At 51.8% G+C, this 12,770-nt stretch overlaps 1 protein-coding gene across 10 annotated transcripts in view; it reads right to left on the bottom strand.

The window, feature by feature from the left end:
• Nucleotides 1-12,770, bottom strand: part of GTF2IRD1 (GTF2I repeat domain containing 1) — a 148,561-nt gene that overhangs the window by 47,735 nt on the left and 88,056 nt on the right. For 8 of the 10 annotated variants that reach the window (XM_063708145.1, XM_063708151.1, XM_063708146.1 and 5 more), the window contains 3 exons: nt 10,365-10,412; nt 9,358-9,423; nt 7,889-8,072 (listed from right to left, as the gene is read on the bottom strand). In XM_063708145.1, coding sequence (XP_063564215.1) covers nt 7,889-8,072; nt 9,358-9,423; nt 10,365-10,412 — 298 coding nt within the window. The remainder of the gene's footprint in view (nt 1-7,888; nt 8,073-9,357; nt 9,424-10,364; nt 10,413-12,770) is intronic. The other 2 variants (XM_063708148.1, XM_063708149.1) reach the window with 1 other exon arrangement.

The raw sequence follows: 12,770 nt of genomic DNA, 5'->3' as shown, positions 1-12,770 counted from the left end.
GGAAAACACAAGCGGGGCTATCACAGAGGTCCCTCCAAGCATCTCTGGGACTGCTCAGCCCTCCTCTCTGGGCCTCAGCCTGCACATCCCTGCAATGGACCCTTCTGGCTACGCATAGTTCAGGCCTGGAGTCCCTGCCGCCCCACATGTGGAATCTGGGGGGCTGCGCTGGGCTTGAAGGATCCAGCTGGGAGTAAGACCCGCCCAGTCCTGAACAGGTCCATCTGATATCTCACTCCTGCTCCAGGGACATTGTATGATTGTCACTGCCTGGGATTGGAGCAAGTGGCCTCAGGGGGCCTCCCGTGGAGCTGGTTTAAAGTGTAGAAACAAGGTCAGGTGCAGTAGCTCACGCCTGTAATCCCAGCATTTTGGGAGGCCGAGGAGGGCAGATCACTTGAGGTCAGGAGTCTGAGACCAGCCTGGCCAACACGGTGAAACCCATCTCTACTAAAAATACAAAAATTAGCTAGGTGTGGTGGCAGGCGCCTATAATCCCAGCTACTTGTGAGGCTGAGGGAGGGGAATCGCTTGAACCCAGGAGGCAGAGGTTGCAGTGAGCTGAGATAGCACCACTGCACTCCAGCCTGGGTGACAGAGTAAGACTCCGTCTCAAAATGAAAGGAAAGAGTAGAAACAGTCGGGGCCCACTACGAAGCAAGAACTCCAAGCTTCTGGAAAGGTCTGAGATCTACGGCTCACGTCTGAGAGCTGCTGTGTTACTGCAGTCGGAAGCGCCAGTGACCAAGCCCAGCTTTGTATTATGCTAATGTCTTTAGCTCCACAGACTCCAGAAAGCCCTGCTCAGACATGAGTCAACCTTCTTTATCATACAGCACTGCTTCTGAAGGCCCCATCTTCAGCACAACTTGTCCTGTTAGAGCAAGCCTGTTGTGGGGCTGGGGTTTGTGGTGGGTAGAGGACACTGGGAGAATCATGCTGGCCAGACAGGGGCTGTTAGGGGATGGCAGGGTAGGCCATGGAGCAGAGAGGTAATGAGCTCTCTGGAGAGGTAATGTGCCTGGAGAGGTAATGAGCTCTCTGTCACAGGGGTAATCAAGCAGCAACTCCGAGGAGTCTCTGCCTGGGAGTGAGCCCAAAGGCCAAACTCTCAGGGAGGGCACCCCTGGGGTCCCCAGTAGATGAGGATTTGGTGCCCGCTCTGGCGGTGGGCATCTCTTAGGCTTCTGTACAGTGCCAGGCACAGAGCTGGGGTCACGGGGCCAGGGCTGGGAGGGGAAGCATAGCCCTGCCTTGAACCACAGTCTCAGGAGCTAGAAAAGGCTTCGGACTGCATTTAGGCCCCTCCTCTTTATGGGAGAACTCAGGTTCTGAAAGGGGAAGTGACTTCCCAGCAGTAACCTTAGAGAGGCAGAAGCTGGGCAGAGCCCCTGAGTCCCAGGCCAGAGTAGCGACAGTGCTTCCCCTTAAATAGCACAGCTGGCTGCCGAGGCCACAGGGAGTAACAGGAGGAGCTGGCCTCAAACCCACCAGACAGCCTCTCCCATCGGCCACTGCGCTAATCTGCCTCCTTTTCCAAATGACAGGTGGAGAAAGCCATCGTGACTTTAAAAAATGCTCAAGGCTGGGTGCGGTGGCTCAACCTGTAATCCCAGCACTTTGGGAGGCTGAGGCAGGGGCATCGCTTTGAGCCCAGGAGTTGGAGACCAGCTTGGGCAACATAGCGAGACCCCTTCCCTACAAAAAATGTAAAAATTAGCCAGGTGTGGTGGCATGCCCCTGCAGTCCCAGCTACTCGGGAGGCTGAAGCAGGATTGCTTCAGCCCAGGAGTTTAAGGCTGCAGTGAGTTATGATTGTGCCACTAAACTCCAGCCTGCTAAAGAAAGACTTGTCTCTTAAAACAAATGCTCACGGCCAGGCATGGTGGCTCACGCCTGTAATCCCAGTTACTCGGGAGGCTGAGGCAGAATCGTTTAAACCTGGAAGGTGGAGGCTACAGTGAGCCAAGACAGCACCACTGTACTCCAGCCTGGAGTGAGACTCTGTCTCAAAAAAACCCCACAAAAGGCCAGGCATGGTGGCTCACGCCTCTAATCCCAGCACTTTGGGAGGCCAAGGTGGATGGATCACTTGAGGTCAGGAGTTCGAGACCAGCCTGACCAACATGGTGAAACCCCGTCTCTACTAAAAATACAAAATTTAGCCAGGCGAAGTGACATGCGCCTGTTATCCCAGCTACTCAGGAGGCTGAGGCCGGGGAATCGCTGGAACCCGGGAGGCGGAGGTTGCAGTGAGCTGAGATGGTGCCACTGCACTCCAGCCTGGGCAATAGAGTGAGTGAGACTCTGTCTCAAAAAATAGAAAACAAACAAACAACAACAAAAAAAACCAACCCACAAAAAACAAAAAACCAATGCTCATGAGCACAAGGTGTCTCTGCACAAAGCCATAAAAAATGTCATTCATGAGGACTTGCTGTTGAATTGGCACCTGACCTCAAGCTGCCCGGGTGCCCCTGGTTTATGGTTTGAGGGAATAGGCATAGAAAGCAAAAACAAAAATAAAAACAAACCAGAATGAGGCCCTGTCTCTTAAGACTTTTTAAAAAATAAAATAAAATTCAAACTCTTTAAGCTGGCCCAAAATCCATGTGATCTGGCCCCTGCTACCTTTTTATTTATTTATTTTGAGACAGAGTTTTGCTCTTGTCGCCCAGGCTGGAGTGCAGGGGCGTGATCTCAGCTCACTGCAACCTCTGTCTCCTGGGTTTAAGCAATTCTCCTGCCTCAGTGTTCCTGAGTAGCTGGAATTACAGGCCCCCCTCACCACGCCTGGCTAATTTTTGAATTTTTAGAAATGCGGTGTCACCATGTTGGGCAGGCTGGTCTCGAACTTCTGACCTCAGGTGATCCACCCTCCTCGACCCCCACAAAGTGCTGGGATTACAGGCGTGAGCCACCTCTCCTGGCCTATTTTTCTTTTTTATAGAGATAGGGTCTCACCACGTTGCCTAGGCTGGTCTCAAACTCCTGAGCTCAAGCAATCCTCCTGCCTCAGCCTCCCAAAATGCTAGGATTACAGGTGTGGGCCACACGCCTGGTCCCCTGCTACCTCTTGGGCCTCAACCTCACCATCCTTCCCTCACTCACCCTGTACCAGCTGCAAGGGCACCTTGCGAGCTTTCAAACACGCAAGCACGTTGTTGCCTCAGGGACTTTGCATGACTTTTTCTCTGTCCCAACAGTCTTTATTTATTTATTTATTTATTTATTTTTTGAGACAGAGTCTCCCTCTGTCACCCAGGCTGGAGTGCAATGGCACAATCTTGGCTCACTGCAACCTCCACCTCCCAGGTTCAAGTGATTCTCCTGCCTCAGCCTCCTGAGTAGCTGGGATTACAGGCACGCACCACCACACCCGGCTAATTTTTGCATTTTTAGTAGAGACGGGGTTTCACTATGTTGGTCAGGCTGGTCTCGAACTCCTGACCTCGTGATCTGCCTGCCTCAGCCTCCCAAAGTGCTGGGATTACAGGTGTGAGCCACCACGCCTGGCCTGCTCCCACACTGTTTATGCACCTGGCTGGCCCTCTCCCTTCACTGGGTCACCGCTTCAATGTCACCTTCTTATCCAGGTTCCTCCTGTCCCTCTCTCCCCCTCACTCTGCATTATATCCTGTCACAGCAGTTATCTCTACCTGACATGACATTTTGATTTTGTCTGGGTGACATCGGCAACTCCAGGGCAGGACTTGGTGGCATTTACTGCTGGGCAGCAAGCCCGGGACCTGGCAGGCACCCATGATGGTTTTTTAATTTGTTTGTCTCTTTGTGTTTTATTTATTTATAAACCCTATATTTATTTATTTTGAGAAGGAGTCTCGCTCTGTCGCCCAGGCTGGAGTGCAGTGATGTAATCTCAGCTCATTGCAACCTCCACCTCCCAGGTTCAAGTGATTCTTGAGCCTCAGCCACCCGAGGAGCTGGGACTACAGGTGTGCACCACCATGCCCAGCTAATTTGTGGTACTTTTAGTAGAGATGGTGTTTCACCATGTTGGCCAGGCTGATTTCAAACTCTGGAACTCAAGTGATCCATCTGCCTTGGCCTCTCAAAGTGCTGGGATTACAGGTGTGAGCCACCATGCCCCAGCCTCTCTTTGTATTTTTAAAGGGACGAGGTCTTGCTCTGTCACCCAGACTGGAGTGCAGTAATGCCATCATAGCTCACTGCAGCCTGGACCCTCTGTGCTTAAGCTATTCTTCCGCCTTCCGCCTCAGCCTCCCAAGTATCTGGGACTACAGACACACACCACTGCACCTGGCTAATTTCTTAATTTTAAAAATAAAATAGAGATGGGGTTGCTATGTTGACCAGACTGGTCTCGAACTCCTGGCCTCAAGCGACCCTCCTGTTTTGTCCTCTCAAAGTGCTGGGATTAGAGGTGTGAGAATTTTTAAAATCTTTTGTAGAGATGGGGTCTTGATACATTGCCCAGGCTGCTCTCAAATTCCTGGGCTCAAGCGATCCTCTTATCTGGGCCTCCCAAGGTGTTGGGATTACAGGCGTGAGCCATCACACCTGGACGGAATGTATTTTTAAAAAAATTAAAAAAAAAATTTTTCGAGACAGGGTCTTACTCTGTCACCCAGGCTGGAGTGCAGTGGTGCAATCATGGCTCACTGCAGCCTCGACCTCCTGGCTCAAGTGATCCTCCCACCTCAGCCTCCCAAGTAGCTGGGACTACAGGTGCACACCACCAAGCCTGGCTAATTTTTTTTTTTTTTTTTCCTAGAGATGGGGTTTCACCACATTGCTCAGAATTTGTTGAAAGAAGCCCTCCTTCAACCAGTACAGTACTATACATGTATATAGTAGAGCCAATTACTGTACTATAATTACACATATTCTCTTGTGAATCTTTATTTCCCTGTTTTCACACATCTGATGGGCTATATGTCTATCATGAGTTTATCCTTAAACCACCTGAAATGTGATCTTCCCTTTTTATTTTTCTGAGACAAGAGTGTTACTCTCCCCCGGGCTGAAATGCAGGAGTGCGATCTCGGCTCACTGCAACCTCCGCCTCTCGGGTTCAAGTGATTCTCCTCTTTGCCTCTTGAGTAGCTGGGATTACAGGTGCATGCCACCATGCCTGGCTAATTTTTTTTTTGAGATGGAGTTTTGCTCTTGTTGCCCAGGCTGGAGTGCAACGGCGTGATCTCGGCTCACTGCAACTTCTGCCTCCTGGGTTCAAGCCAATTCTCCTGCCTCAGCCTCCAGAGTAGCTGGGATTACAGGCACCTGCTACCACGCCCGGCTAATTTTGTATTTTTTAGTAGAGATGGGGTTTCTCCATAGTGGTCAGACTGGTCTCAAACTCCCAACCTCAGGTGATCTGCCTAACTTGGCCTTTCAAAGTGCTGGGATTACAGGCGTGAGCCACCGCGCCCGGCCTTAATTTTTGTATTTTCAGTAGTCCTGATCTCAAGTGATCTGCCCACCTCAGCCTCCCAAAGTGCTAGGATTACAGGCATGAGCCACCATGCCTGGCTCAATCTTCCTTTTAATATGCCCAGACACACCGGGCATGTGGCTGCATTCATCCTGGCCTGCTGAAGCCTTTGCTTCTACTGCATGAATCATGGCTCTTGCTCTCCAGCCCTGTTGCATAGCTTTTTGCTATCTGCTCTTTGTGTGTCATGGAGCAGCAGCCTCCCTCCTGGCATAGAGCAGGCCCTGCAGTAGAGCTCCCTGTCCCAGCGGATCTCCTCGCCACTGTATGAAAAATGACGCTGTGAGTCTCCCAGTTTGAGAACCATCTATTCTCCTGGAGGAACAAACCCTTAAGAGTCTCTTCTTTCTTGCCACTTTCAACCAAACCAAGCCTATTTTTTTTTTTTTTTTTTTTTTGAGACAGAGTCTTGCTCTGTTGCCCAGGCTGGAGTGTAGTGGTGCGATCTCAGCTCAGTGCAACCTCCGCCTCCCAGGTTCAAGTGATTCTTGTGCCTCAGTCTCCTGATGACAGGGAGATTACAGTTGGGATTACAGGTGTGAGCCACCACGCCTGGCTAATCTGTGTATTTTTAGTAGAGATGGGATCTCACCATGTTGGCCAGGCTGGTCTCGAACTCCTGACCTCAAGTGATCTGCCTACCTTGGCCTCCCAAAGTGCTGGGATTACAGGCATGAGCCATTGTGCCCAGCCGTAAACCAAGCCTAAATATGTGCTATTACAGTAACACAGAAGTAACAAACACAAAATGGAAATATGATCCTCCCATTCCCTGTTTTTTTTTTTTTTTTTTTTTTTTTTTGAGGAAGAGTCTTGCTCTGTTACCCAGGCTGGAGTGCAGTGGTGCAATCATAGCTCACTGGAGCCTCCAAACCCCTCCTGGGCTTAAGTGATCCTCCCACCTCAGCCTCCTGAGTAGCTGAGATTACAGGTGTGCACCATCATGCCCAGCTAATTTAAAATTTTTTTGTAGAGATGGGATCTTGTTATGTTGCCCATGCTAGTCTTGAACTCCTGGCCTCAAGTGATCCTTCTGCTTCAGCCTCCTGAGCAGCTGAGACTACAGGCATGTGCTGCCACACCAGAGTTTAAAAAAAAAAATCATAGTGACACAGTCTTGCCATGTTGCCCAGGCTGGTCTTGAACTCTTGGGCTCAAGCAATCCTCCCCCCTCAGCTTCCCAAAGTGCTGGGATTATAGGCATGAGCCACTGTTCCTGAAATCCCCCAACCACATTTTTACTCAATAACTGCCACCACCTTCTCCAAAGGGACTTTTTTTTTTTTTGAGACGAAGTCTCGCTCTGTTGCCCAGACTGGAGTGCAGTGGCACAATCTCCGCTCACTGCAAGCTCCACCTCCCAGGTTCATGCCATTCTCCTGCCTCAGCCTCCTGAGTAGCTGGGACTACAGGCACCCACCACCATGCCTGACTAATTTTTTGTATTTTTTTTTTTTAGTAGAGACGGGGTTTCACCGTGTTAGCCAGGATGGTCTCGATCTCCTGACCTCGTGATCCACCCGCCTCAGCCTCCCAAAGTGCTGGGATTACAGGCGTGAGCCACCGCGCCCGGGCTCAAAGGGACTTTTTATCCCAGCTGGGCACACAGGGTATATCCATGGGTGCTGTCCCGGGCCCTCATTGGCAAAAACACAACATGCTCAAGGAAACAGAAACAGCCTGTAGAAGCCACTGCTGGTCTTTCCCATTCTGGGACGACAGGGCATTGCTCCCAGCCCCCGGCCCAGGACACCAACACGCCAGCCTGGAGAACCCGTGAGCTGATGGGATGTTCCCATTCTGCATCTGGGCAAACTGAACACTGCTCTCCTGAGACTGCGAGAGGGGTCAGCTCGGTGGCTTTGGGTCTGGCAGGCCTGGGGAGCCTCATGTTTGCCAACTGCAGCCAAACCCCATCTAACACCTTGCTGTCAAAAAAAAAAAAAAAAAGAGAGAGAAAAGAAAGGCCTGGTGCCGTGGCTCACGCCTGTAATCTCAGCACTTTGGGAGGCTGAGGTGGCCGGATCACTTGAGGTCGGTAGTTCAAGACCAGCCTGGCCAACATGGTGAAACCCTGTCTCCACTAAAAATACAAAAATTAGCCGGGCGTGGTGGCGCGCACCTGTAGTCTCAGCTACTCAAGGGGCTGAGGCAGGAGACTCGCTTGAAGCCAGAGTGGAGGTTGCAGTGAGCCAAGTTCGTACCACTGTACTCCAGCCTGGGAGACAGTGAGACTCTGTCTCAAAAAAAAAAAAAAAAAAAAAAAGGCTGGGCATGGTGGCACACACCTGTGGTCCCAGCTATTCAGGTGGCTGAGGCACAAGAATCACTTGATGGCAATTTGGTGCTGCTCCTGCCCCTGGGTGCTGAGCAGGCCCGGTGCTGTCTCCCGTGGAACTGGTCGGGCCTTACCTCTTGATGACAAACTGGATGCTGTTGCTGGCCTCCAGAATCTTCCGGAGCTTGGCGATCCCGAAGCAGTTGGGCCTGCGGAGGGAGATGCCTTCAGGCAGTCCCACCACAAACAGCTCCTCCGGGTGCATCAGAAACTTGGAGTACGGCACCTTGACGGGCTCCGAGATGCCAATGGCCTTGGCTGCAGAGACATGGCTGCTGTAGGGCCACCCGGTGCCACAGGGCCAGGAGCCTCAACCCCTGTGTCCCGTGCCTGTGTCGGGGGGCAAAGCTGCCAGAGCCCTTTTGAGGGCCTGCCAGCTTTCCTGGGATGTGGAAAGAGTGGCCCCCCAGGCTGCAGGAAAGGAACCTGGAGTTCAGAGGGGACGTGACTTGTCTGAGGTCACAGAGCCACTGAACAGCAGAGCCAGGGGATAGGAACTCAACCCAGGGTTACCCCAAGGCCCACGCTGGGTCCATGCCCTCATGCCCAGGCAGCACAGAAGCCACCACTAATGGCTGCTGAGATTCGGCATTGCTTCCCCCTAAGTCCATTGGGCCTCACCCTTCCAGTAAGGCCCCCCGAGTGTCCCTCCTGCCACCATAAGCAACCCCACACGCTGCTGTGGCACAACACCACGCCTTGGAACGAACCCGATCTCTGCCACTGAGTAGTGTGGGGCCTTGGCCGAGTCACACCCCTTTACCAGGCCTCAGTTCTCCTCATCTGTAAAGTGGGTCTTAGGACATGGGGATTTTGTGAGATGGGATACAAGAACACAGGGGGCCGGGTGCAGTGGCTCACACCTATAATCCCTGCACTTTGGGAGGCCAAGGTGGGTAGATCGCTTGAGGTCAGGAGTTCAAGACCAGCCTGGCCAACATGGTGAAGCCCTGTCTCTATTAAAACTACAAAAATTAGCCGGGTGTGGTGGCAGGTGCCTGTAATCCCAGCTACTCGGGAGGGTGAGGCAGGATAATTTCTTGAACCCAGGAAGTGCACATTGCAGTGAACTGATATTGCGCCACCGCACCCCAGCCTGGGCCACAGAGTGAGACTCTGCCTCAGAAAAAAAAAGAAAAACATGGGGAAGCACCTAGCCTCATGCCCGGCACACCACTGAGGTTATCTTATCTTATTCTTATTATGAGTCTTCTTGAGGACCCTGGATGAGGGTGAGGGCGGAGGGATGAGGGTGAGGGCGGAGGGCTGAGGGCTGGCGACATTACAGGGGAGGGAGTGGCCTCTCCAACCTGCGGCTGAGGCAGAGTGTGAGTGAGTGAGCCAGGGAGCCTGAGTGACAGCCTCTCTAGTGTCCCCATTCTCATGATGGGTCCCAGCTCCTCCCTTCCCTCTCTCCCTTGTCCCTGCCCAGAGAACAGCTGGGATGGGAACAGGCAAGGGGATGCGTCCAAAGCCCTTCTGCAAACAGGGCGGCTGGAGGGGGGCTGGGATGCCCCCAGACCCTGTCCCACTTCTTGCTCACCGTATCGTGTGTTGAAGAGCAGCTCCACCTGCTTCCGCAGGGGCCGGATCACGTCACCGTGGCTGTCTGGAAGGCAAAAGGCAGTCTGTTGAGGCTGGTTGGTGGCAGCTTCTCGGCTGATGTTCCTGCTCTGCTGGTACCAACATTGGCCCTGTGGTGGGATCTTGGAATGGGGGAAGGCTGGGGCTGGGGCGGTGGGTAACTCATTTCCTCAGAAATGGCACACGCAGATAGGTCCACAATTCCTGGGCTCACATTCTTGTTTGCGAAATCAAATCTAGGGCACCGCCAGCCTGAATGAAGATTTGGAAGGTTCTGTGGACTAGGAGTGACCATGGGTCTTTCTAGGTATGTGACTGAGTGTAGCATGTGATAGAACTAGTGGGTACCCACTAAGCCTGCAAATTGAGCAGGCTGCCACCAGGTGGCAGCGGAACTGTGTTAAGACTTCATGGTTCCTCCTGCCAGGCTGGGTTTGGGGAAGTGACAATTCTCTTCTCTGACACTCACTCATTCCATTCCAGGATACTACAGAGATGAAACAGACCCACCCTCACCCTGGCCTCCCTCTCTCTCTGTCCTACTTCCATTCTCAGCAGGGAGGGAATTCTCACGTTCCTGAGAATGGGCGTGTCTGCTGGACACAAAGCCAATTTTGTGCTTTCAGGCCTCTAATCTACTTGTTCAGATAGAGGAGGCTCAGTTCCCAGTCTTAAAACCTTTGCGCAAAGCAGCAGGGTGTGTAATAAAAACAAAGGCTTGCAATTTTCCTTAGCAGTGGGAACTGCTCTCACCTTTGACCAGGAACCTCCTGGTTCTAGAAGACAAATCCTTAAATCTCCTCCCATATCAGGCAGCCCATGGGATTCCCACCCCCACACCAGGGTGCTGGAGAGAGATGAGGTGGAGAGAACAAAGAGACCCAGAGGCCAAGGGGAGGTGGACGGCAGGGGAAGAGAGATGGGGCGGGGGTGGGCGTAAAATGTCAGGGGTAGACAGGGCCTCACCCTCCACGGGCCTCTCCTCGGGCCGCGCGTCCTCACTCAGACCTTTGTCTAAAAGAGAACAGAGGATGCCGGGAAGCCACATTCATCATCTCCTAAGCCATGCACTGCCGACGTCAGGCCAGATAGCTGGGGAATGGCAGGCCAGGGGGCCCCAACTCTGAAGCACGGCACCCACTCCAATGGGATCAGGGACCCCGATTCCATACAGGTGCCTACCCTGGCCTTCACACGAAAGCAGGCTGAGATCATTTTGCATGTACCTCCCAAGCTAGTCTGTTCTAGACACTGAGGACACGTGGGAACAAGACAAAGTCCTCGGCTGGGCACGGTGGCTCACGCCTGTAATCCCAGCACTTTGGGAGGCCGAGGTGGGTGGATTACTTGAGGCCAGGAGTTTGAGACCAGCTTGGCCAACATGGGGAAATGCTGTCTCTACTAAAAATACAAAAATTGGCTGGGCATGGTGGCGCATGCCTGTAATCCCAGCTACTCGGGAGGCTGAGGCAGGAGAATCGCCTGAACCTAGGAGGCGGAGGTTGCAGCGAGGTCATGCCATTGCACTCCAGCCTGGGCAACAGAGTGAGACTCCGTCTTAAAAACAAACAAACAAACAAAAAAACTTCCAGGTGAGAATACAAGGGACAATTTGTTTAAAATAGTCATCGCATGAATTAGCACATAGATAAAAACATACAAAGGGAAGATGCTAGGAATACTAGTGGTTGCCTGAGGAGGATGTGACTGGAGCTTTTTCCTGGGTCTTGCTCTGTTGCCCAGGATGGAGTGCAGTGGAGCAATCACAGCTCACTACAGCCTCAACCTCTTGGGCTCAAGCTATCCTCCCTCCTCGGCCACCTGAATAGCTGGGACTACAGGTAGGTACCACCACATCCAGCTAATTGTTTTTTTTTGTTTTGTTTTTTTTTGTAGAGATGGGGTCTTGCTATGCTCCCCAGGCTGGTTGTAAACTCCTGGGATCAAACGATCCACCCGCCTCAGTCTCCTCAATAGCTGGAACTAGAGGCATGTACCACCACGGCTGGCTACTTTTTAAAATTTTTTGTAGAGACAGGGTTTCGCCATGTTGCCCAAGCTGGTCTCGAACTCCTGGGCTCAAGCGATCCTCCCACCTTGGCCTCCCAAAGTGCTAGGATTACAGACATGAGCCACTGCACCTGCTCAATGTATTACACAGTTCTGTATCATTTAACTGTTTCATATCAAATATGTGTAAACAGAAAAAGCACACACATGCAAAATCCTCTAATCCATGGTGGTCCTGGACATCTCAGAATTTTCTTTTTTTGTTGTTGTTTTGTACTTTTTGAGACAGAGTCTCGCTCTGTCACCCAGGCTGGAGTGCAGTGGTGCAGTCTCAGCTCACTGCAACCTCCACCTCCCGGGTTCAAGCGATTCTCCTGCCTCAGCCTCCTGAGTAGCTGGGATTACAGATGTGACTACCATCAGAATTTTCTTTTTCTTTTTTTTTCTTTTTCTAGACAGAGTTTCACTCTTGTCACCCAGGCTGAAGTGCAATGGTGCGATCTTGGCTCACTGCAACCTCTGCCTCCTGGGTTCAAGTGATTCTCCTGCTTCAGCCTCCCAAATAGCTGGGATAACAGGTGCGCACCACCATGCCCAGCTAATTTTGTATTTTTAGTGGAGATGGAGTTTCGCCGTGTTGGGCAGGCTGGTCTCGAACTCCTGATCTCAGGTGATCCACCCGCCTCGGCCTCCCAAAGTGCTGGGATTATAAGTGTGAGCCACCACACCCAGCCAGAATTTTCTTAATTCATCAGGTTTGACTGGGGTGCCTGGGAAGGAGCCCGGCATGGGAAACATGTTTTCCAGCCCAAGGCTGTGTGACCTTGGGGAGGTGGATGAGCCTTGCTGAGCCTGTGTTCTGCTCTGTGAAACAAACAGCAATGATGCTGTGCTCATCCAAGGCCCCAACCCCTGCAGTGCCACCCAGCCTCTGGCTGTGAGTGCTGCATGGAGGCTTCTATGGTGTTTTCTAAGGCCACTGCAAACCCAGCTGGGCACCGTGCCAATTCCTTAGCCGCCACGCCATGCTGTCATCTCAGCCTGAGCTTGGCGTCAACCAAACTCTCTGGATAGCTACGCCACAGACTGCTGTCAAGTCTGGTCATGCCCAGTTTGTGCTGGACAAATCATATTTTTTTCTTCATTACCAAAGCATTAGAAGTGCATCATAACTGATTTAGAAAATAAAAAACGCAAATCATTTTGCCTAACACTGCTACTGTTTTGCTCTACCCTTGTTTGTCCCCAGTGATTACATTTGCAACACAGTTGTAAGCAAAGCACAATTTTTCCTCTTTTGCTTAGTGTTACATCCTAAGCATCCTGCCTTGTTGCCTATTTTTGTTTGTTTGTTTTTGAGAT

This window comes from Gorilla gorilla, chromosome 6 (genome assembly GCF_029281585.2).
Source record: "Gorilla gorilla gorilla isolate KB3781 chromosome 6, NHGRI_mGorGor1-v2.1_pri, whole genome shotgun sequence".
NCBI lineage: Eukaryota > Metazoa > Chordata > Mammalia > Primates > Hominidae > Gorilla > Gorilla gorilla.
Note: the sequence above shows the minus strand (reverse complement) of the source record. Positions and strands in the feature narration are given on the sequence as shown.